The following is a 24,575-nucleotide window of genomic DNA, read 5'->3' as shown; positions in this document are numbered from 1 at the left end:
AGCTTCTGCTAGGCAAGCTTGGCCAGACTTATGGCTATTTTTTTGCTGTGAGTTGGCCAAGGAGTGGGAGGTTTGATGGTGGGTGGTGACTGATGAGAATCAATATAGCTGAGATAGGTTGTTAACTGTAACCTTGAAGGGGAGGACAGGATTTGTTTTGTGATGCTATTTTAATCAGGAGTGATAACAGCTGGTTATGTCTTTCCTGTATGCCAGGAAGATTCACAGGCCTTGGGTTGTAGTTCCTTCATCGTGTTCAGAAGCTGACCAGTTCATGTATTGAACTGTGGGAGTGCAGGTGGCCTGATGGTTAGCAGAAGTAAGTAAAGTGGGTCTCTGCCTTACAGGAAAGCTTATCAGGAAAAATAGTTCTTTGTTAAGTGCTGGGTGCTGACGTTAGAGCATTAGAGCGTCAGATAAGAACAACGAAGTGCTCTGCCAGCCTGGAGAGCCTATTGGGACAGCTTTATTTGGAGGCTAATGAGATTACAGCTCAAAAGAGAAATTTCCTGTCTCTTGTTATAACAGGGTGAATGAGCTGGATTGAGCTGTGGGGCTGCAAGCAGGTTGCTCCTAATGCTGCCAGCTTGCCTGAAATGGCTCAACTATCTCCATACTCCCTCGTGCTCTGCAGCGTGGCTCTGTTCTCTGGGCCTGCTTGGGACCCACAAGCCTCTTGCATATGGTAACATGTGACTGGCTTAGGGCACCACCAGCCTCCAGAGCTAAGGCAACGTCACGTGCAAGGCAGGTTGGTTAAGGGTGTTGCTAATGAAACTTTTTCCTTTGTGGGTCAAGTCTATGTCCCATGTAGGTTTTCTAATGACCAGAAAGAGCTACCACATAGTAATTTTGGGGAGGAAAGGGCAGAAACCTCAGTCTGCGGTTTCTAGATGTTTACATGGCAAAATTTGTCATTGGCAGAAGGGGATGAAGGTGTCTCCTCAGCACTCGTAGTAAGGCAGGCAGCTGCTGGTGGAGCTATCAAGCCTGGATCGGTTTTACATTCCTCCAGGTCAGGAGTGATGCATATTGGCCAGGAAGCATTAATGTACTAATGGAGGTGATCTGTCAAGCATATTCGAGAGTGGGTTTTTGCCTTTTAAGTCATTAGTTAATGTGAACACACATTTTATTAAAAATGTTTGGCTTTCAGGCCTTTGATTTAACATTTCCCTCTTATTCCCTATTGATGCTTTTATTGGCTGGCTTTAGAAAGTGAAAACATTGCAATACAGCACTGTATAAAGCTGTTGTTCCATCTCTTATTGCACTCAATTTCCCAATGATGTTTTTATGTGCATTTGTATTTCACTTCCCTTATCTGACTTAGTGCCAGCTCGCTCACAGAACAGGGCATGATGGATCAATTTCGTTAGATGTGCTGTATTTTCCTTCCCTCTCTTTAGCACTCTTCCTCAAGCACTTTCACTTTTTGGGCTGGGGGAGCGGAGTGGGTAAAACTCCAGCTAGTGATGACAACAAGACCTTACTGAATGTCCTGCACACTGTACAGGAGATTCAAGACCTGGGGTAGCAACCTGGAGCGCATTCAAAGGATAGAGCCATGGTGAAAGCTGAGAACTGTTGAACTGAGTCATATTTTTAGTGTCTCCTTGTTCTGTAATAAATGAGCATTTCTGCTGGGAGGCAGCAGGGGAGCAATGCAGAAAGGTATGCCTAAAAATTGCTCTTCTGGAAATGACGAGCTGAATCAAAGAGAAAGCGTATTCAGGAACTTGGGCACACTTCCATTTCTCAATCCTGCAGACAAATTTGGATGCTTCTGTGGGTAACAACAGATTATTTCCATGGATTCCTTTTCTAGGAGCCTCTGGGATTAAGGATGGATTATTAATCCTCGCATTCTTGGTCTGGCTGATTTAATCTTTTGTTTAACCCTCTCTGGGAAATAAGGAATTCTTCCTAAGGCAAAAAAGGTCTGAATGCTTTTCCAAAGACTCTTGAAAAAAAGGTTTTGTTTTCCAAACAAGGAAGAATTGAAGGGCATGTGAGCCAGGAGTACTAGCTAGGAGGACAAAAATTGAAGCTCGTTTTTGTAAATTTTTCATTGGCAAGTAGCAGCATACTTCTTATTTACACTGCAAAGTCATAAAAAGGATTAAAATAGAAATTGAATGGAATTTTTTTCCTTGCAGGTTGCACACGTTTCCTTATTCTTGCAACTAAACCCATCATCAGAAAGCAGCGTGTGCTTGATGTTGCATGTGTTTCAGTGTGCATATGCTGTGGTCTAAGAGCAACTTCTTCTCTTCCATCTGTTCAACTCATCAGCTTGCTTTTTTCATTAGATGTTGACCTAAAAGTATGATGCTATGAGAAAGAGAGAAAGAAAGAAAAAAAAAAAAGTAATGGAGAGCTGACTGCTGCCTTTTGCACTGGTCATTTCCTTGCCAGAATAGTTTTATCTCCTACTTACATCCTCTGCTCCTTGCCTCCTTTCTGTTTAAGTAGCTGGTCTGGCGCCTATCTGTAAAGGATTGTGTGTCTGCGTCATTCAGGTGTTTGCTGCAGGAGCATTTCCAATCCTTAAACGTCTCAGCATTTTCTCCATCAGCTCTTGTGCCTTTGAGAGACAGTGTTTCTGTTGCACTTGATCACACAGTAGAGGGCTGAGTGGGAATCACTGAGAGAATTAACACCTGGAGGATGATCGTTTGGAAYTGGCAACAAACAAGACAAGTACCTAAAATGGGCACTTCCAGCAGTCACTCGTGGAGCTTGTCTGTCCTGGCCAGGGTTGTCTGCTGTCGTTTTGGAAAATGTGCGGTCTCTTTTGGATATGACTTAAAGATAGCATTATATGATACTGTTGGGCTGAACATGAAACATTTCTATCCTAAAATGCTGTAAAGAGCCAGATGTGATCTGGCTGTGTTTAGAGTGCCACTGTGTCAGAGCAGGGATCTAAACTTTTATTTCCACAGTCGCTGTACTGGCCTCTACTGGATCATGACTGGACTGAATTCAAGTCTGAGGCACCTTAATACTGAAGAGCTACTGACAGAAGGAGAGAAATGTAGATGAGTAGCAGTCTGGGCAGACAAGGGCTGCGTATCCTGTGGCTACACGTGAATACTGAGAAGGTAATTATTGTGAGCAATATGAGGAGTTATGTATAGGTGTAATGTGTCAGGAATGAAAAAAGATACAGGGAGTTTCAGTGTTGAAGGAGAAATCCTCCCTGTGAGAACTTCCAGACTGAGTAAATAGCCTTCATGGGAAAGCAACAGAACTGTTTTTTCCATGGGAAATTCAAAATGCTGGACTCCRGAAGGGAGATATGTTGCAGAAGAGATCCAGCCTTGCAGTCCCTCGGGAAGAACTAAGTAAAACTTGATTTTTTTTTTTGTTGTTGGTCTTTAACTGATGATTACATTTTGTTAGGCTATTTACTCGACCCACCCCATACCCACATGAMTGAAATTGCTTATGTTTGAATAACCCATGGGCACTTTAAGAAATCTACCAGTAATCTTGCTTTCCAGGCAATAAAGAATAATGCTGTGAAAACTAGAAGGTGGTAAGAACAATGCCTCCAACAGCATGCCAAGAGCACTGTTGTCAGCATGAATCTTGCATATGTTGGGCAACATTCGGAATATTCTGGGGTGCATTTGATAGAAATCAAAACTTTTTATTTAAAAACTGCTATTGCAACTGTGTGTTAATTTGGTAGGTTTAAAAAACAAAAGTATCAGTTCTGCATCCTCTTTTTTTTATTAGTGATCAAACCTTGTTGACATCTGCAGGTCAAACCTGTAGCAGGAACACTTCCCACACTAAGGAATGCTCTTTTTCTAACCTGTGTAAATCGTTCATCACATTAATTGACCTGGAAAATAATTGCAAAAACTCACAGCAGACCTAGGTCTGTGCCACTAAGCAAAACGGGGCCAGGGAGCAACACACTAAACTGTTAGCAAGTTTCCAGGTCTGGTTGTAGCCTGTGCAGTCACCCAGACAGACAGGAGGTGGCTCCAGGAAAGATAGGGATGGGGAGGGGCTTTCCTGACACCCCAAGGACTGACTTGACTCCATTGATACTTCGATCCTCTGTGAGCTTGGATGTTTTCTGTGCAGCTGGAGCAACGATGGAAGCAGTCCTGAGCAAACAGGGCAGCTTGAGACGTGGGATATACTTGAGATTTACAGTAGTTCCTTGAGCAATTCAAGCAGGGCCAGGGGAGCAGATGGTGTTCTTGTAGGACCAGACCCGTGATCATAGATAACATTTGGCTATCACTCAGCATCTTGTACTTGCAAAAATATCTCTCCTAGGAGCAGACTGAGTGGGAAAAGGTCTGGTGGCCCCTTTAGGATGCTCCTGTCTCAGCACAGCTCTGGAGCCCTGGAGTTGGGCAGGTCTTCCTGCACCCAGCACTGCACTGCTTGCCTCTGGGGTCTGGGCAGTGGCTGGGGAAGACAGGCTGGGCCTGCCGTTCGTTCTTATTCATTTCTGGCCTGATTGGCCATCATGGTCTCCTTGATCTGCACAGAAGTGTGCTTTCGTGGAGGGTTTTATTTTCTCTGGTTATTAAATGTTGTAAAAGTTTCTATTTGTGCTTCAGGCTTTCAAATAGAGGAGCTGTGAGATGGTCACTAGTGACAGTCTGGCGTGTAGGCATCTGGTAAGGAGGGGTGGACTCAAAGGCCAAATACTGCTTGAGGAAGGGGGCAACTGTGATTCTTGGTTGTTACAGTTGCTTGAGTGAGAAAGAAAGCTCTAGGAGGGGCTTGGGAGCAGCAAAACTGTTTTGCGAGATTGGCGGTGTGAGATAAACAGGCTGCCCGTGTGGGGTGTGCAGATGGAGAAAGGAGGGTCARGGCGGGTGGGAGAGATAAGGAAGATCAGCCCTTTGCCTGCTCTGAGCCTGAAGGGCGGCTGCAGAGTTTGGGAGCTAGGTTGGAGCTAACCCTGAGCCAGAGGGGCCGGGGTGGCCCCTCAGATGTCTCAGCCCCAGGAGATGGCAGTGGGGTGGCAGCGTGGCCAGGTGGGCGTGCGGGAGCGGGAGGCCCCATCCTCCGGGGACCTGGGGCACTCTCGGGGCTTCTCGCACGGGGCATGCAAGTCGTGGCAAGCGACAGCGATGCCAACAGTTCAGAGGCTGCAGCCACGTCAACGCGAGCCAGGCTGGGTCCCGGTGGGCGTCCCTTGGCAGTCCACGTGCCCTAGGGACCTCCTCATTAAAGATCCATGTGCTGAAACAATTGCATGCCGCAGGGCTGGAGCGAGGGGAGCACTGCAACCTCTGGGTTAAAAGGAGGTCGCAGGCAGATTTCTGTTCCAGTTTTGCAGATGCTGGAGAAAGGTTACGCAGTTTCTTTCGCTTTGTAGACAGAAGCTCTAAGGATGGCTGTGAGTTAAGAGACAAAATGAGGGATATTTGAGGATAATGTTCTGTTCTTTGTTATGCTGTTTGTAATTATCTTGTGATTTGGAGCAAGCTTCTCTCTCATACTCACTTAAAAATCTGACCAATCTGTTTAAATTTGGTATGGAATTTAGGGAGGATGAAAGATAAAATTTTTTACAAAACTGGAGATCCTGAGAAATGATTCTCTCTAGGAAGAGAATTCCACAGGGAACAGGTACGTGTGCTAGAGTAAATAACCACTTCACTGCACTGTTTGCAGCCTTGATAATGTAGTATTGTTCTGCGTGTTCAGAAGGTGGTTGTGACCCACTCTCTTGACCCGTGTTCAAGTGCGCGTTTCAGTTGCTGACTGTGCATGCCCAAGAGCCTTCTTGGTCCTGACCTAGCCCAGGCTCCCATCTTCATGCACTCCCGTCGCAGGCAGGACAGCGGGGAATTTGTACATAATTTAATTTATTGTCAGTTAACACAAACTTCTAATCATTGATTCAGTTATTGAGAAAAAGAAAACATAAATAATCAAAAAAAGCCAGTAAACACCTTTCCTGTCCTTTCACCAGGCTCAAATTAAGCCAGACACTTATTTTCCCTTCTTCCTAGTCTCAGTTTACTGTATTTTTGCCATGAGTTATGCTTAGTCTGTCCCAGTTCTTTCAGTGAGGTGCTGGGTGATGCAGGAGGTTGGGGATGTGCGCCCAACAGTTTCTTTATGCTGTTCCTCCCTGCTGTTTACTGGTTTTCCTTCGTTTCTCATTGCTTCTCAATGTCCCTGCACTGGCGTGGGCTGCCCAGGGGCTATAGACCCTCAGACGTGTGCCTCCTCTGTCACAGAGTGCCTCTTCCAAGATCATGTCTCCAGCCGTGTCCTCAGTGATGTCCCCTTCCTCCTGCCTGCTGCTCTTCCTTAAATCTGTCCACACGGAGGTGCCGTGTGCTCCTCCACCTGCAGTTGTGGTGCCTGGTGGGGTGTTGCACCAGTTTCGGAGCTGGCTGGACCTGGCTGCGACAGGCACATGGCAGTTCATGGCCTCCTCCACACAGGTCCCCCCTGCTGCCCAAACCTGCCGTTTATGCCCAGCACAGCGCTTGGGCGTGAGCTAGTTGTGTGTTTGTTCCTGAACGCAGCAAACCCTGTAATTTATGCCCAGTACAATGCCTCGTGTCTCTGATGGGCGCTCTCTGATAGATTCAGTCTCTTGGGCAGTCCCATCCCAGAACTCGCCCTGAGAGACATCTCCCATCAGTGTACGCATACGGGAAATGCTCCAGACCCCAGCTTGCTGCTGGATCTTCTTGTGACGAGGTGCGTTAGCTTTTAGCCAGGTTGCTGGAAGATCCAGGCAGGTCTCATTTTCCACCTCAGAGTTCATAAAGTTCCCTCCTTAGCCAGGAGCCAGTCTAGCCATCCTTCTCAATTTAAGTAATGATCATTTCATTTCCTTGCACACGGAAATGTCTCTGTTGGACTAGGAGTCATGTCTTGTGCTACCGTCGAGTAAACAGCTCCTCCCTCAGTGAGGGGTAAAGCTATTCCTCTCCCTTTGCTATTTCATCAGATCTTGTGTTCTGTATCTGAATGCATCTAGCTCAGCACTCACTGTGAGTTTTGATGAGACGTGATGGTGACTGATCCCTTAACCACATGAAGAACTTATTTATTCATTTCCTAAATTGTTAGTTTTGTGGTGGGAAGATGTAGTAGCCAGGAAAATATTTTGGATGACTCGGAAGAATGCAAATTCTCTTTGCTCATGTAAACACCTAAGAAATTAAAAATATAAACAGGTGTTTTACCATCATATAAACTGAAAAAAGGCTTCAACAGTGAGATACTATAGCTCTGTGACCTTGAGTGCTGTAACGTAGCTTTCGTTATAAACGTTTTGTGACTGGGGGAAAAAGAATAAAGCATGTGAGCAAAACTGAGGCAGGGGTTTTCCCAGAGGATGAATTAGCTGCAAAGCAGCTAAGACTCTCTTGTTTCCGCAGCTGTTGGTTTCCGACCTGAGAGCTGCTGCTGGAGAGCAGCTGATAGGAGGGAGGGATCGGCCCTTTGCTCTGAAGGGGTTGGTGTATCAGGTTTCTGTGCAGAGCACGTGTGGCTAATGCGAGCTGAAAACGCTGCTGTCTGCTCCAGCCAGGAGTAAAGAGTGAGCTGGGAGAATGGGGCAGGTGGCTTGGAAGGGTTTATTTCTATCGCTTTTTGATTATAAAACAGAGAAATACGTCATTGCAAAGAACAAGAAGGTGGGGATTCTCTACCGAGTCGTGCAGCTTTCCATCCTGGCTTACCTGGTGGGGTAAGAATCACCATACATTTAATATACTGCTGTGGTTACATTTGCTTGCTGTGTTGTGATCAAGATTAATGTAAGATACTTTGCATGTGGTGATGGCTTGCTATGGCTTATGATTTGAATGCAGATGCTTATGTTTATTTATAAAATCAGGATTTTGTAATGTCTAATAGACGTGTATCTGACTTTTCAGCTGCCAGGGGATTGTTAGATTCATCTCTGCCTTTCAGATTAGGTTAGATTGGGGTTAAAAATAGATCAAATGGCACTATGGCTTTGCAATGAATTATTTAGGCTTTTATTTCTGTATTCTGTGGGAATGATGCCAAACCTTAATACCTGACTCATTAGAAACAATAGCATTTATGGCCACGGTTGCTGAGCCTTGGGACAAACCAGGCTTGTCTCCATGGCTGTATGACATACTCAAGTCTATAAGGGAGGGAACCAAGAACAAAGTGGCTAATTCCTTGCTGGAATGGGCTGTAGCAGCTGGGAGCATGCAGCATGAGGCAGCATGAATATCAGCTACCTTGCATTTATTTCAGAGCAAGGCTGATTGACATGGAGGTAGCTAGAGCACTGCTCAGAAGAAGCCCGGTTCTGCAAGAGGCTGGGCATACTGACTTGTAACAAACACGGTTATAGTCCTTGCATGCTCAGACCTGAAATTATCCAGCCTACATGATGTCTGTGCTGTTGCTTCCCGAGTTTCTGAGGCTTTTCAGAACGTGTTTTGTAAATCTTCACCCTCACTGTCTGCGCTTTTAAATCTCTTTTCTCTCACCTTGTGTTTTCAGTGATTAAATATAGTAGAGTCATTTATGCCTGCTGGATTTATTTATAGAAAGGTGCACAATTCCAGAGCCTGCTTATTTAGCTGGGCAGAGATGGAGTCTCAGCAGTCTGGCATGTTACTGGCTGCTAAAGGAGGAATCCTGTAGATAAGATTGCCGAGGACACATCCTCTGTACAAGAAAGATATAGCATGACCAGTGACCCTGAGTCTTCAGAGACTGCCTGGGCTATGTAGGCTGTTTCCTTTCCTAGGCATGTAGTGCCTTCTGCAGACCTCTGGCACCATCACTGGTGGAATCTGTGGTAAGCCTGGCCACAGAGGAGTTGCACCTTAGTCACAGAGGTGGTTAGCATTAGTCTGGCCTGTCTGATTGCTTGATCATGCACCAGTACCTATTCAGAGGATGGCTATGGAGTTGTGGTCATCAGCCCCCTCTGAATCAAGTCATTTCTTGGACATGGCTGCCATTTCCTCTCAAATTCACTAGGAGAACTTAGGGGTCTGCCTTTGAGTCTTCCTGGGGAGAAAAACAATGTTCTTGGAAAAACAGGAAAGTAGGAGACTTCACAAGGGTGGAAAAAAGTTATTCGGGTTTGACAACAAGAGGTGGGTGAAGGGCAGCACATGTGAGTGCTGCTCAGCCCCAGGGATGGTTGCTTTTGCTTCCTGCAAGCAGTAGCGCATGCCAGGTCAGTGCAGGGCAAGGGGGAGCTGCACCTGCAAATGCAGTCGGCCTGCCCTCCCCTGAAACCTGCCCTGGCCCTTTTAGCTTTTTCAAGGGTCTTGGCTGATTTGTTGTCCTGGTAAGTGACTCTGGCAGTACTCTGCAGGAGCTAGAGGTATTTCATTCAACATGGAGAGCTCTTTCCCCTGTGCTATGGAGTTCTTGCTGTTTCTGGTGGGAAGAAGCAACAGAAGCCTTTCCCCAGACCATCTTCTCTGGCTAACTTGTTCCCACTTGCTAATGCTGCTGCCTGCTGTGTTCCTTGCAGGTGGGTTTTTATTGTCAAGAAAGGCTATCAGGACACGGACACGTCCCTCCAGAGCTCTGTCATCACCAAGCTGAAAGGGGTGGCCTTCACCAACACCTCGGAGCTGGGGGAGAGGCTGTGGGATGTTGCGGACTACGTCATCCCTCCACAGGTTAGCATCACCCTGCTGCTATCAGCTCTGCTGTTCAGCTGGAAAGACATGTTCCAGCATGGTTGCTGTTGGCAAGGCTAAAATGGCTTTCCCAGACCTTTCCTGTGAATAAACAGGAGATGGGCTACAAGAGAGCAGTTCGTGCCTCCTCTTAGGTCTTTGCAGCAGATGTCAAAGCCACCTTGTCTCTCTCACAAAGGCCCTTGACACTAAGCAAGCAAAACCTTTCAGCAGAAGTCCCAAGGATTTCAGTGGGATGTCCCATGGATTTGAGTGGGACTGCTCGTCTGAGCAAAGTGTCTGCTCGCCTCCTTTGCTGGGCTAGAGCAGGCCTGTTCAGGGGAGCCCGGAGGAGGCAGGAGATGGAAATAAGATGCAGTGCAATTTGAATGATGGAAGCCGATTGAAATGTCTGTCTGAAACTGCCTTGCTGCTTCCTGTCTTGGTCTAAGTGAGATGCATGGCTGCTGCTCAAGGAGAAAAGATCCCAGCAGATGCAGCCTGGCTCCAGGGTGGGAACTGCTCAGCTGTGCTTGCCATGGGCTGTTTGCATGTGTGCTTTCCTCCCTCCCAGCATCCRTCACGTGCATGAAAGTACATGAGGCGAAAATCAGGGTCCTATGCTGACGGGGCAGAGAGCTATAAACTGAGCAAATTGCTTTTCTGTGCATAAGAACAAGACTTCATTCTTCTCCTGCTGCTGCCTGGGTTTGCTTAGATCTGTGGATCTGTGCTCTGCATCTCCACCAATTTTAACACAAAACCTCACTGCAAACTCTGGATCTCAGTCCAGAGTTTGCCGTGCAGCAGGAATGCCAGGCAGCATGCTTGGGGGTGCCTGAAGCACTCTCGTTCAAGTTGCATGGAAGCCCGGGAGAATAAAGCAGGTGACTGTTGTGCACACCCACAGATGAAATGGTGATGCTGGCCAGTACTTTAACTTGTCTGACGTTTCTCCTGTGATTCGAGCAATGATCTTGTTACCSTGTGTTGGCTTGTTGGGAGGCCTCGTAGTGTGATGCACTGCATAAAGATAGCCAGCTCTCCCTCTGAGCTGGCGCACTCAGTAAAGCGGATGCCTAGGCTACAGCATCATTCTTCCACAATAACTGCATAAATCTGAATGTGTTTGGGCAATCAGGCAACAATATTGAATCCAGTATTGCTGCAGTCTGCCCTGCTGTGCCTCAACCTCCAGTAAGCACAGCGATGTTAGACCTTGGGCTCTCTTAGAGCACTATAAAACACAGCAACTTTCATGGTCTGCAGATGCAAGCATGGACATCCCACGAGCTCTCTTTCTCCAAGTGCTGATTACGGCTAGTCTGCTGACTGTCTCACATCAGCTGTAAGATCCATCCCATATGGCTTTTTAGGAGTATTTGAGTGCCGGCTCTCAGTGCATTAAGTCAYTTGCATCTGTCAACTGCTGCATGATCTCTCTTATTTCACTTGGGGGGGAGGACTGAGCTGTCCAGGTGGGGGTGGGCTGGTGGGTACCGGAGAGACCCGGGGAGCAGAGCAGGAGGCAGTGAGGGCTGGGAGAAACTCTGCCTCCTCCACAGAGGAGTGGGCAGCTYTCCTGGGCTTAGCAGTGATGCTGCTGACAGCAGCGTCCCTCCTGCTGCAGACTGACTTCCCTGCGTTCCCAAAGCACTGGTGGGATGTGGGGTAAATACACCCCCGGGAAAGCACAGCAGTGAAGTGAAAGAGAACCAGCCAAGCACGAGAGCACAGAGCTCTGCTCTTGCAGAAGGAAACCTGAGATCTCTGATGTTTGTGTGGAACAAGCAGGGCTGTGTGCTGGAAGGGTTTTTCCAAGAGACTGCTCCAGAATAAACTGCAGACACTTGGTTTACTGAAATTTACCACTGAGGGCTGAAAATACCCTTGGACAGGATGAACCAGCGGCATTTGGGGGTTAAGTATAACGCAGAGCAGGGATTCACCTGATGAATCCTTCACTCATTGCTTCCTTGGACTGGACTTCATTCATTCCTTGACAGTTTGACAGAAACCTCTTATTTTCTGTCGTGACTCAGAGCAACCTGGTGATGTCTGGGGTCCAGAGTTTGCTCCTAATTGGGCATATTTATTGCCCSGTGCTCACTCAGATGAGCACCCAGCGTTGCAGATGGCTGGCAGGGCTTGGCATGCTGCTGATTTCTACGTCGTGAGTGAGGATTGCTTGCCCAAGACACTCAGGGCTGCCCTGCCTCGCACCAGGATGGCAGTGCTGGTCGTGTGAATGGAGTTGGGTCTTTCTCACTGCTCACACTGTGAGCAGCACCTTGGACCCATCTTTTGGGCTGACTCTATTGACTACGTGTGTCCTTTTGGCGTACGATGAGAGTCAGGCTCCCCACCRCCCTGGGGGCTGTTGGGAATCCCAGTGTTTCTGTAGCTGCAGCAAAGTGCTGTAACCAAGGCTGTTGCTCGCTCTCCTCCTCCTCCCTTTCCTGTATGTGTGCGCTACACAGTGGAGGTGATAAAAGCATGTGTTTTATTTCTGCATTTGTTTCACTTCTGAATGACAAGGGATGAGAGAACCAGCCTCTCTCTCCAGTGCTGTGGTAAGATGCCTTCTCTCCGCCCTCACTGACTGTACTGACACCTTCAGCCTTGTTTTTCCTGTGGTTACCTTTGGCAGTTGGTTATCAACAGGAAGCTTTGTAAGCACTTTCGTAACTCTTTTTGCTGAAGTTGCAGAAGGAATGAGGTAGAAGCTGTGCCTGTGCAAAGAAAGGACAGCCCCAGAACAGGAGTCGGCACATACGTTACAGCTTTGCCTGAATGCAAAGGAAGCCCAACACTGCCAGAAATAAGGATTTTAGGGACAAAACCGCAGTCAGGTGTCTCTTCCTTGCGTGTCTTGGCCAGTCATCCCAGTTGCTTGGTGAAATGATCTGTATTCCATCTACTACAGCCTGTGCTAGAAGTGCTCTGCTTTGTTTTATCACGTGTCCGCGGTGTTACACCAACTCTGCTCCTGAACCCTGCCCTGCTGCCTTGCTGTGTGCCCTCGGGCTTGCACCAGTGCAGCTGTGCCAGCCTGCGTGACCCTGCCCGAGAGCAAAGACCTGTGGCTCTGCAGCGGAGCAGGGCCTTSCTCAGTCACCGTGTCCTCATGGAAAAGGAGGACAAGCCGTTGCCAAGCAGCCAGTGAGGCAAGGCTCAGCGTTCCTGTCAGATAGTTTGCTCACCAAATTAACGCAGCTTCCGAAGCAGAAGCCTTATGCCACAGGGACCTGCTGCAKCTGCGTGTCCTTATGCTCACACCGAGGCTGCCTGATCAGACTTTCCATGTGCGTATCAGGAGGCTCACGTCTGTACCAGAGAAGCAGCATGATCTAGTGGCTGTAATACTTTAACCTGGGACACCCATAACCCTTCTTTGTTCTCAGCCCTCAGCTGTTTTTTTTGAGTGACTGACCAAATCCCTGCACTTCTCTGTGTCAGAGCTTCCCCAGCTGTGTGTGAGATCGGCAGTATCCAACCTCATCCAAACCAACACCCAAACAAAGGGCGCTGTTTTATTTCAGCCTGAAAAGCACCAGGAGAGAGGGAAATGTTACTGTTCTGCAGAGAACTGCATCCTCCTTGTAACAGGTAAAAGATAAGACTAAGACAGATTTTCTAACTCTTCCTGCCTTGCTTTGTTTATTCTAGGGTGAAAACGTCTTCTTTGTTATGACGAACCTGATTGTGACCCCAAACCAGAAGCAAGCTACGTGTCCTGAGGTAGGCAGAACTGAGCCCCTTGACCCCCAGACCCCTAAAAATGGGGTTAGAACTGACACCTGGGGAGCAGTGAACACGGGGAGAATGAAAGGCAGATGCTTTTTCTCTGTAGTATAACATCTCAGTAAGGGAAATTGGGCAGGTTACTGAAAACCTGGGAGGTTCAGCTRTCTTAATCTCCAGAGGTTCTGATCGTGTAGAGTCTGGCTGACTTTAGTGAAAGGTGTTGGACCTCTGCCCAGGTGGAGATGAGACCAGAAGAGCAATTGTTTAGGGCCAGAAAAGGCTGTGGGAAAACAACTTTGAGGTGACTGAGTCTAGTTAAGGGTAAAAGACTAAGATACTTGCTAAGGAAGGACTGAACTCTCAGGCTTCACTATCTTCAGGACATTGGAGGGTGCTTAGCACCTTCCAGGCCAAGGGCATGAGGTCTTTCAAGCGGTGTGATGTTTAAATGTCCTCTGTGGTCACCTGTTTCAGAATGGGCCARAGCCTGGGGGAGCAGGACCCTGGCCATCCAGGCAGCATCTCCATGTGGCAATGATTAATTTGTCTTGTCGTAAGTACAGGGATAGCCCAGGCTGAGAGCGCAGCCTGTTGTTCAGGATGCGGCTGACCTCTAGTGGCTGCATTTACTCAGCRGGCAGCTCTACAGCTGCCTGCCCTCTCCGCTCCTGCCCGCTTGGGTACCTCCGCAGCTGGTTTGTGCAGTGAACCCTCCTGGGGGCTGCAGCGAGACTGACAAGTTTTCCTCCAGTGTGCTGTGTCCTGTCGCACGTCTCACTTCTGTCCTCYTCCACTTTGCAGAGTGTCAGCATTCCCGATGCCCTGTGTTACACGGATGGGGACTGCCCAGCAGGGGAAGCAGTGGTGGCTGGCAATGGTAAGGAAAGGATCCTTCCTCCTGTACTGGTTCTGGCAGAGGCAGGCTCCTTCAGAGACATCAGCCTGGATACAACACCAAAGATCTCTGATTAGTAATCAGGAGGATGTGGCGATGGCTTTCTCTTTGTTGTCTTTTATTGAGATTGCTGCCTTGTTTACAGCTCTGCTAAGCCACCGTGGCGGGGCCAAAGCACCCCAGGCTGCTCAGAGAAGCAACAAGAGAGCTGTTGTTCCAGTTGAGAAGCCCTTTTACAGCAGGGAGGAGGGCTTAGAGTGGCAGTGAAAAGCATCTGATTTTCATTTGCCCTGTAGACAAAGAGGAGATGGCTGCTCTTGGTGACCTTTTCTGTGATATCTGTGCTGCAGGGGTTAAGACTGGCCGTTGTTTGAAAGACAGGGACAACATCAGAGGGACTTGTGAGATATTGGCCTGGTGCCCTGTGGAGAAAAGATCCAAGCACAAGTATGTGGCCATCCTGTGCTGTTTCCAAGCTTGCGTTGCTTTGGCTTGCGGGTCATCCAGAGCTGTTTCTGGGTTCCCACTGCTTGGATGCTTGTTTGAATGTTGGCTCTTCCAGTGCAGCAGGGAGCTCTGCCCAGCCCCCTGGCAGGACTGGCCCTCTGCTGCCCTCCGCTTGCCTCGCCGGCTGTCCCAGGGCTGTGTCCAGCTCTCCGTGCCCCCCCCCCCCAACCTGCACCCTCCTCGCTAACACCTCGCTGGCAAAGGGGTGCGAGTGGCATGGCTGGCGGGGGCGGGAGGAGTCGGGACTGGTCTGTGGAGGTGCACAGTCTGGCTGTTGAAGCCCTAAGCTCTGACCATAGGGGCCACCCTGCAGAAGCACCACAGGATAAAACTTAGCTGTTTCTTAAATGGAAATCCSAGTTTAAACACATGGGCAGGGTGCAAACATAAAACAGATAACAAGCCGTTCTCTTCCAGGAAACCTCTTCTTGCCAGTGCAGAAAACTTCACCATTTACATCAAGAACTCAATCCGCTTCCCCAAGTTTAAGTTCTCCAAGTAAGTGTGGGTGCTCAGAGATCCCTGTGTCCTCTCCATTGCAGAGCCAATACCCTCGGTTTGCTCCAGCGTCCTTCTCCTGCCTGATGGCTGGGGTGGGGAGGTGAACGTATCCTCTTCTAAGGCAGGAGGAGGCCTTTGGCTTCAGGCTGTGCAGAAGCAAGGAGATACTGAGGGCSTGGAGGTTGAGGGAAGGCCACCAATCTTCTGGGAGCTTCTCAGGAAAATGGCAGCTGGCATGAGGCTGTCCCTCACCAGACAAGGTCTGTGATGGCTCCTACTGCAAAGGATGGACCTGGGGGGAGCTCCTAAGGGGATAGGTCTGTTCCTGAGCTAGTGCAAAGTCAGGCTCCCCAACTATTCTTGCTCCCAGTTATTCCTTCTCTTCCTCTTTGTGAAAATGAAGGCACCTGGACAAGGCTGGGAAAATGCCAACTTAAAATTTTATTTGCATTTGTTGTTGCAGCTCTGGCTCAAATATGAATGAAAGAAGGAACTGTAGAAAGGAGTGTTGTCTTGCCACTCTGCTAGGCTTAGTTAGACATTTCCAGCATCCTTTTTTTTTTTGAGAAGACATTGTACCAAATGACCCTGGAGCACCCTGGCAGCCTGCTCCACATGAGTCCGTCCTTGAGCCCAGTTTCAGCTGGCCTAGCTCCCATCTGGCCTGAAGGTCTTTTTTCACAAGACCAGCAGTAGAAAGGCCCACAGGGTGACAAGGCTGGTGGAAGGTGCTGTTGCTGTTGTGCACGTGGGATATTGGAGGAGTCTCTTGTCTCTGCAGCCATGGGGGTGCTCTCTAAGCCAGCTATGTAGGCAAGCGAAGAGGGAGACGAGATGGCTTCCCCTGTTCCCCACATGCAGGATGAATGTGCTGGCAACCAGCGATGGGTCCTACCTGAAAAGCTGCCGCTACAGCACAGAACATCCCTACTGCCCCATCTTCCTCCTGGGGAACATTGTCAGATGGGCCGGGAGCAACTTCCAGGAAATGGCCTTGGAGGTAGGAGCGCCCCTCRGACCCGTGTGTTTTGCCAACTGGTTGTACTGTTCCCTGGGTGGCTCTGGGGAGAACCACTAGCTGCCTGGGAATTTGCCGCCCATCCGGGCTCAGTGGGCGGCTGAGAGATGCTGGTTCTTAAAGTCATGCTGAATCCCATTTATTCCAACACCAGGGAATGGGAACAGTTGTTCAGGCAAAGCGATGTTGCAGGTGCTGTGGAAGAGGTGGTCAGGTCACTTGTCTGTTATTCAGGGCTGCCAAAAACTCTGCTCTGCCAGCAGAGTTTGCTGCTTGATTAATCTTAACATTACTAAAACAGTTTAGATGCAAAGAACTGGAAAGTCAGTGGGGCTGCTCCCGCTCAGAGAACGCCCCTTGAGGCTTCCTCGGTGGGAAGCGTCAGGTGAACAGRCGTATTTCTGCCTGGGGCTCCCACGGAGGGCTGGGGCTGCAGTGCCAAACAGGCTGTGACCCAGTTCGCGTAGCACATGGGGGAGCAGAGCCCATCTGAGGCATCCCAGGAAACGCAGGGTGAGAAGAGTGCAGGCTTTGTGCTGGCTTCTGCACTTTTCATCTCTGTCCATTTAYAGAAGAATGACTTTTCCACTGAAGTATGTTACAGCCACTTAATGAATCAAATCAGAGCCCTGGGGTGAGAAATCTCCTCTTAGGCTAGTTTGGGGTCGTGCGAAGGCAGTGTCAGGAAGGCACTGTTTTACTTCCCTGTGATGCCAGCACAGGGAAAACTAGGGGCGTAGTAGTGTAGAATAATCTGGTTAATATAAGCATGAACTTGGCAGATCCAGAAGTGTATGTGCTTGTGTCTGTGACCAGAAATGCTTCTGTTCTTGTCCCTGGGGGAAACCTGCTTGTGGATCTGACAATTTTGAAGACAGATTAATTGAACTAAGCTTAAAAAACTCACACTGTCTCTCTCTCTTTTGTTAAGGGTGGTGTGATAGGAATTCAGATTGAATGGAACTGTGATCTTGATAAAGCCCCTTCTGAATGTAATCCTCACTATTCTTTTAGCCGGCTGGATAACAAGTTTGCAGAAAAATCCATCTCTTCTGGGTACAACTTCAGGTAGGCAAAGAGGAGAATGTGATGCGGTACATGCAGCTGGGCAGAGCTGGTTTGACTCTGGGGCATCAGAGCTCTGCAGTGAAGTCGTACCAGATCAGGTCGTGCCAGGCAATGCCCCTGGCCAAGCATGTGGCTTCAGCTGAGGGAAGGAGAGCGGCAGGCCCCTGGCCAGCTCCCCACATCCCACACCCCTGCCCAAGCCTTTACCCTCCATGTGCCGCCAGCATCAGACTCCTGGYGCCTGTGCTGTAATTCCAGCTCTGAAAACAGACTGGTTATGACTTCTGCCAGTCCCTTTGTAACCGGTGTTAACCACTGCTCCCCTACCTGACTCCCAACCAGTTCATTGCAGGGATGACCCACAGGCCCGAGCCATGAAATCTGTGGTGTAGCAGAGATTTCCATGGCAATGAGGAAGGAATGTCTAGAGAAGCAGCTCTCTCTAACTGCATGTAGACAGTTCCCAGTGTGAGTGGCTTTCTGATGCCTCCAGCTGAGGCTAGAAATGAAACAACTTCTTGAGAAGTGCCCAATCTGAGTGTCCCTGTGAGACTCAATGTTTGGACCAAGCTTGTAAGCTAAAGCTGCCTTTGATAGGGGAATAGACGTGTTTGAACAGTGCAGTGAATTCAGGAGTGTTCATGTGCACATGGAGCAGATGATGGACTTAAAATCAACGTTGTTGAATTCCAGGTTTGCCAAGTATTACCAGGATGCTAATGGGGTCGACTACCGGACGCTCATTAAAGCATATGGAATCCGCTTTGATGTGATGGTGAATGGCAAGGTGAGGTCCCAGGCCAGAATACTTCTGAGCCTGGAAAGGAAGAAGCAGTGAGACCTTTCTCAGTGGAAAGGCAGCACTGGCATGAGAGCAGCCTCTCTGGCTTGTTGTACAGAAGGGCTCTTGCCATTCATTTGTGCGGAGCTAACTCCACATAAGGAAGGAGATGACCTGGAGTGTGGATGAGGTAAAAGGCAGCAGTCTGCACCTCTTATACCTAAAAACAGGCTCATGTAAAGTCCAACAGAGGTAAAGATGCTCCTGAGACTTTTCCATGCATATTCACTGTAAAAAAAGAAGCCTAACCCAGGAATGACACAAGCTCAGAAACACAGCCACAAGGCGGTTGGATCTGATACAAACACAGACCTTTAGCCTCAAAGATAGTTCTGTGCTGACCTTTCTACAGCCCTGCCTGCTTCCTGCTAACAAAACACACCCACAGGCCCAAGTAGTTTCCCTTGCATAACTCCATATCCTTAAACTTGTTCTTGGGTTCTTCCACTGAATACTTCATGACCTGTTTTTCTTTCAGGCAGGTAAATTTAACATCATTCCCACCATTATCAATATTGGTTCAGGGCTTGCCCTCATGGGAGCGGTAAGTTAATGTACTTTCTTACAGTAATGTATTGGGACCCAGATCTGTCATTTGGATATCAGAAGTATGAAATGGGATGGTTTGTTTTACCTTTTCCAGAAGAGTTTCTTAGTACTCTCGTTGCTCAGTCAGGTGTGCGTCTGTCCTGTCTCAAAGGCATTTGTTAATATTCCCCCACAATTACAGTTCATGGAGGAAAATACAGCTTCTACACGTTATTCTTCTTTAAGTAATACTCATTTCAAATTTAATCTAAACACTCCCTTTTCTACTTCAAAGGTAAAACATGTAGTGAAAGAAACTGAACTGTGCTAGTAGATTTTAGCTTTGGTACCATGGCAAGGGCAAACATGGTGAAGACTGTGATATGCTCAAGTACTAGGTCCTGATGGCAATCAGAAACCTTGAGTACAGTTTTTCTCAGTGTTTGCCCTCTAATTCCAGTTATGCATCAGCTCTTTGGCTGTGATTATCCTTTTAGTAGTTCACCCTTGAGTCCTGGGAATATAATGGCTTTCCCAGCAGAAGCAAGAAATGACTTAAGAAGCTTGAGTTGAGAAATGAAAAATATTTGTACTGCAGCAGGCCTAAACCTGTCCTTGCTGGCTAAAGTGTTCCTTAAACACAGTGCAAAGACCCCAAGACTTAAGCATCTAGGGGAAAAAAAGGTAGATACAAATGCATAAATGAGAACTTGGAGCAAACGTGAGTAACTGCAGGCCCAGCACACTAGCCAGGAGAAAAGATTGTTGAAGGTTGTGCAGCTTGGGTGAGTTTGGAGGAGGGTGCAGCAGTGGCCATACAGAGAGATGATTTTGTTCCTTGTTACAGGACATGACAGATTCTCTCTACTGTTTTGCAGGGAGCTTTCTTTTGTGACCTGGTGCTGCTGTATCTGATTAAAAAGAGTAACTTTTATCGAGGCAAAAAATATGAGGAAGTAAAGTAAGTGGGGCTTGGTTTTTGTGTTTAAATGTAATAGCTTTATTATGACTAATAGAAATTGGAGATACGGGAACTGCAGTAAACATTAATGGCACACAAAGGCCGTTCAATTCCAGGAATTTATACGCCTCCAAATGAGTTTAGCCAAGTTATTCCCTCCCTCCCTAGTCATTGCTGTAGTTAGCTGGGGAACAAGGGAAGCTGCTGTATCATGGTTGGTCTATAAATGGCCTCACATTCTCAGTCCGTAAGGACTGCAAATGGAATTGGGGCAGCTCCAAGAGCTCATGAAACTGGGAAGTTGAGCTTCAGCTGTGTGGAGGGTGACCACCTTTGTGGGAAGGTGTGAGAGGCCTGGCTGGGAAGCTCTTCCTGCATTGCCTCCTGAAAGGAAGATAGTCTGCTTGCCTTTACTATCATCTTTGTTTGTTTCCTCAGGTCCAGTTCCAGGAAATCATTAAATAGCCCTACTCATAATGGAAATCAGAGCCCAGACCAGSTCGGTGGGCTCTAGACACAGCGATGGGTCTGCTAGCTGGAAACATATTCCAGGAAAACTACGCAGGTGTGGAATCACACTGGGACTGGGAGGTGGAGACACCACAGATCAGATCTACTGTATTCTCAGGATTCCCAGAGGACAAAATGTCCTTCCAGAGAAGCTCTTTTTGCCCTCAGATGTTCTCTGATATCCTGAGCTTGCAACAGCTGTGTTATCATTACGGATTTATAAAAGGATTTTATAAAAGGAAAAGGAAGACACCAACTGAATGTTTTTATATCTATTTATAGATACACCTGTACCTATGTCAATAACCAGCATTATCCTGTGACTGTGCTTTGCTTCTGTGTGCAAAAGAGCAGCAATGTGAAACACCACCGGCGTTCTGAGGAGGCCGAGAATCGACCTGTCTCCCGCTCCACTGGCTTGCAGCCACAGCTCCTAACTCTCCTTTGTTTTGTTTGCAAGATTAGATGTAAAGCAGCAGGACTGCTCGTGTCAGGAAGTGCAGCGAAATGCCGTGTTTCTGCAGCTCCCAGAGCCCAGGGAAAAGGGGCTCGTTATCCTACAATGCCGTGCTGACCAGGCACGTCTCGGGGGCACTGCTGTGTTCATGTAACCATGAGGGCTAGGAAAGCGCTCCTTCAGGAAAAGCCCTTAAACAGCTGCAACAAGGTGCTCTGCTCATCTCTCCTAGGAATGGCTGAACAAGAGGAGAATGAGCCTGCCACAACTTTGAATGGAGAATCAATTTTAGCCATTCTGGGTCCCAGCTACCTCATCTGCTGCCCAGATTTTCCACTCATAATTGGCCCAGAAAACCAACATTTCAGAGTACAGAGAAGATATCAGCAGGCAGAGGAATATTTTGAAGCAAGGCAGGGACAGATGTTTTTGCAGTTGACAGTGGAGGGAAAAGGGGTTTAGTGTGCTGAAAAGCAACATGGCACTGAGAGTATCTGCATGGAGATGGTCCTAGGTTCCCCATCTTTGTTTTGTGGCTGGTTTCATTTGCTGTTGTTGGCGCGGGATTATTCTTTCTGCGTCACTTAAAATTTCTGGTGGCGGGAGGAGATCCCGACTGGGGTCTTCACGCTTCTGCCATTTTTCATAGCTGCTCGGTCACTTCGCACTGTATCTGTTCCTTTCTTCTGCAGAGGTTGCAAAGGGGAGCTCTGTAGGACTTTCCCTGGTTCTTCTAAGTGTACCAACAGGAGGAAACTTTAGAAGTCATAGCTCCGCTTTCTAAATGCTTTGTCAACTTTGAAGAGTGCTGCTTCATTTCTCAGTTGCACAGTCTCATTGCAGCCCATTTTGTGAATTTATGCTCACGTGGGGATGTAACTACTGTAAGAGGAGAAAATGCTTACAGAACAACATTGTTTACTTTTAAAATTTGCATTAGCTTGAGCTGACAGGAATTGACTCACCAGCTGACCAAGATGGTAGGTGAATATTCCTGTCTTTTTTGAAATACTAATCCTGTCACTTAAAGCCTCTGCACCGTGGCTTGGTACAAACGGTTCAAGCGTTCTGTAAACACCACCAGGTCACCGTCAGTTAGGAGTTCTCAGGATAAAGACTCCCAAGTATTTCAGTTCACTCCTTGCATATCAAGATTAAAGGACTCCTGCTGCTGCAGTTCTTTACGTATTGCATACAAATAGAAACAAAGAGCCACGCTCACCTCTGCTTTAACTTCTTCAAAGTCGCTACTCCAAGAACAGCTTTGTTCTAAATTAAAATTCACCTTTGTTAACAGTGGCAAACTCTGAATCCAAGTCACCTATAGCAAATTGCACGCAATCTGGTCCACTTGCTCTCTTCCTTCTGTTCAGAGGCAAGTACTGATTAACTRTTTAAACATTTAGCTAGAAAATAGAATTAAACATTGGATATAAAATATTTAGGATAAGCTGTGTACCTCTGATGCTATAATYGTAGCCAAAGCCTCTTCACTCTGAAAGTCTCTCTTGTAGGCAAACATGAATCAATGTGGGTGTAACTGCGCTAGTTGGGCCTATGGGAATTWCCATACCAATAAACAGCACAGATTTTTTTACTGTCAAAGTTTAATTCTATTTAAATGGCTTCCTAGATGGTGAAACACATGGTGAACACCACATGTCCAATTAGGCCAAGGAACAATTCCTGGAGACCAAATAGCTCRTTATAACACATCAAGCTGACCTTGTTCTTCTGAAACTAATGCTTCAACTTGACAAAACAACCTCYTCTAGTTAGACAACCAAAGCTATTTCCTGACTGAAATCCTCAGGGGCTTCAGCCCCTGCCCAGGTTCCCTAGAGCATTTCCCTACTTTATACCCTCTGTTTCACAGAATTTCCACAACTATTGCTTTTTATAAAACATAATAACCAGATTCCTTCTCAAGCTTCCTTCCTTCTTGAGTTTGATTTTTTTTTTCCTTGAATTTTATGTACAGCAATAAAATTTGTTATTTCAGGGCAATGCTGCCTAAGAATCCTCTGTAAGTCATGTTCTTTAGGTAACTTCTTACCCATGTAAATCTCAGTTTCCTTTGGTGATACATATTTATGCTAAGCAATGTAATTAAGAGTTTAGAAAGTATCTGAATAGTACAAGTGTATAAAAGATACCCATTAATGGGTAACAGGTGCCAGTTATTTTCAATAGCATGAATCTGTCAAAGCATACTACTAAGGGAATTAAAAACTTGACCATTTTTTTCCTCCAAAAGATCACAGGTAAYGTGACTGAGGCAATGTTTATGGTATCAAATCTACCTTTTGTATAACCCTGTATTTCACTAGAAGCTGACTTTACTGAAAAGTTTTTTTTAAGTACAGTACCTTATGTTGTAAAAGTAACTGTGTATACCRTAAACAGGGAATATCTTAAACAAGGTTCTGGTGAAGCAATGGCTGATTCAAAGAACCTGATGGAGCAAMGTGGGTTTGTAGAGGGAAGTGTAGGACAAAACACTGACACTGTACGAGAGTTTGGAGCCTTTCATTGGACCTACTGATCAAACACTGTTTGCAGGATCACYTCTACAGCAAAGAGATATTATGTGTATAGTAGGTGATTAATTTTTTCTTTCAGTTCCTGCCAGACACATACAGAACCACACTAATATATTGTTCAGTTGGGGAAAATGCTAACAGTCTTACAGGTGTGTTCAGCACAGACTGGGCGAGCAGTTAATCAGATACTGTCCTTCTCATTTGGTTGCCTGTATTTCATTGGACACAATGGTATTCAAAACAGAGCAAAGCATTTGACTTGTGAGAATATTACGTACTGACTTTTGTATATGGCAGTGCAGAGTACCCATGAAAATGGCATTTATTTATAGAGCGGACATATGGCAACTGTGAAAGATAACGTTTGCACTAGCGACTCAAATGTACTTCTGTACCAAACCTTTACATACACTTAATTATATACTACTGTGAACTACTTCCTTGTGTCAGTGGATTATTTTTAGGGTGATGCGTTATCAGGCTTTGCAAGCAGGAGCAAGCAGCAAAACTACAAGCGAAGTCRACTGATATTTCTAATCCTAAAGTGCAGGGGATACAAGGTGCTAAGGTGACCAAAACCCATGGATGCGACTGCAACGAAAGACAAAAGGCATCCCTTAAMCACCACACACATATTCACAGGAGATGTCCAGGTGCTGTTTCACGCTGAATTTAATTAGAACAGTGCTACCGATTCATTTGTACTCAGACATAATTTACTGACGGTATTAACAATATGAGCAGCAAACAACGGTTTAAAGGGTAAGCTGGCCTAGTGGTGTCGACAACGTTTTTGGCAACAGTCCTCCTGCTTCATTGAGAAAGAAAACACTGCGGCTGACGCGGCTCCTAACTGCTTCAGTAGACGTGGACCATGCCGTAGAGGAAAGTCCAGAAGAGGACGTAGGTGAAGAGCCCCCCGACGAGCCCCCCGGTGAAGAGCGGCCGCCGGGACTTGAAGTACTTGTTCCATCGCCGCCCGGCCTTCAGCACCAGCAGCACGGAGAGGAGCACGGAGGCCAGGAAGTAGAAGACGAAGCCGTGCAGGCCGGTGAGGCCCAGGATGCCGGCCGTGGCGCCCGACAGGGCCGACACCGAGGTGCGGCAGTAGTCCAGCACCGCCGCGTTGCCGCGCACCGCCGCTTCGCTGATGAACTGCGGCCCCTCGCGCTTAGCCGCCGCCGCCGCGGCCATGGCCGCCCGCCGGCTCCGGGGATCGCCGCCCTCCCGGCGAGCCTGCGGCAGAGCACACGCGCGCTGGGCGGCGGCGGCGGCGGCGCTTCCCTCCCCCGGTAACGAGCCGCCGCCGCCGCTCCCGGCCCGCCGCCCTCCCCGCCCGGCCCGGCCCGTACCTCTCATCC

The 24,575-nt window shown here is 47.6% G+C and overlaps 2 protein-coding genes across 10 annotated transcripts; one reads left to right on the top strand and one right to left on the bottom strand.

Annotated features, from left to right (window-relative positions):
* Window positions 1-3,087: 3,087 nt before the first annotated feature.
* P2RX5 (purinergic receptor P2X 5) lies at window positions 3,088-23,651 on the top strand. Of its 9 annotated transcripts, none has more exons than XM_026055130.1 (14): window positions 5,055-5,333; window positions 5,531-5,613; window positions 7,618-7,699; window positions 9,488-9,638; window positions 13,308-13,379; window positions 14,187-14,262; window positions 14,631-14,727; window positions 15,205-15,285; window positions 16,150-16,288; window positions 17,238-17,374; window positions 18,068-18,161; window positions 18,694-18,759; window positions 19,622-19,704; window positions 20,143-23,651. In XM_026055130.1, the coding sequence occupies exons 2-14, from the start codon at window positions 5,577-5,579 to the stop codon at window positions 20,216-20,218; spliced, it is 1,191 nt and encodes a 396-aa protein (XP_025910915.1). In that variant the 5' UTR covers window positions 5,055-5,333; window positions 5,531-5,576; the 3' UTR covers window positions 20,219-23,651. The 9 variants fall into 9 exon arrangements, 7 of the variants coding, with proteins under 7 accessions (XP_025910918.1, XP_025910919.1, XP_025910915.1 ...); XM_026055129.1 differs by having other exon boundaries at window positions 5,055-5,380; XM_026055128.1 differs by having other exon boundaries at window positions 5,055-5,613.
* A 211-nt stretch (window positions 23,652-23,862) lies between these two features.
* On the bottom strand, window positions 23,863-24,466 carry EMC6 (ER membrane protein complex subunit 6). Its single transcript, XM_026055135.1, has one exon. The coding sequence runs from the start codon at window positions 24,406-24,408 to the stop codon at window positions 24,073-24,075; it is 336 nt and encodes a 111-aa protein (XP_025910920.1). The 5' UTR covers window positions 24,409-24,466; the 3' UTR covers window positions 23,863-24,072.
* Window positions 24,467-24,575: the final 109 nt, after the last annotated feature.

Source organism: Apteryx rowi, unplaced genomic scaffold (assembly GCF_003343035.1).
Source record: "Apteryx rowi isolate R43461 unplaced genomic scaffold, aptRow1 scaffold_99, whole genome shotgun sequence".
NCBI lineage: Eukaryota > Metazoa > Chordata > Aves > Apterygiformes > Apterygidae > Apteryx > Apteryx rowi.
This window is presented reverse-complemented; position numbering and strand designations above follow the sequence as displayed.

Bases quoted from the DNA above. Each gene is read 5' to 3' on its own strand.
- EMC6 (XM_026055135.1), bottom strand. From the start codon at position 24,408: ATGGCCGCGGCGGCGGCGGCTAAGCGCGAGGGGCCGCAGTTCATCAGC.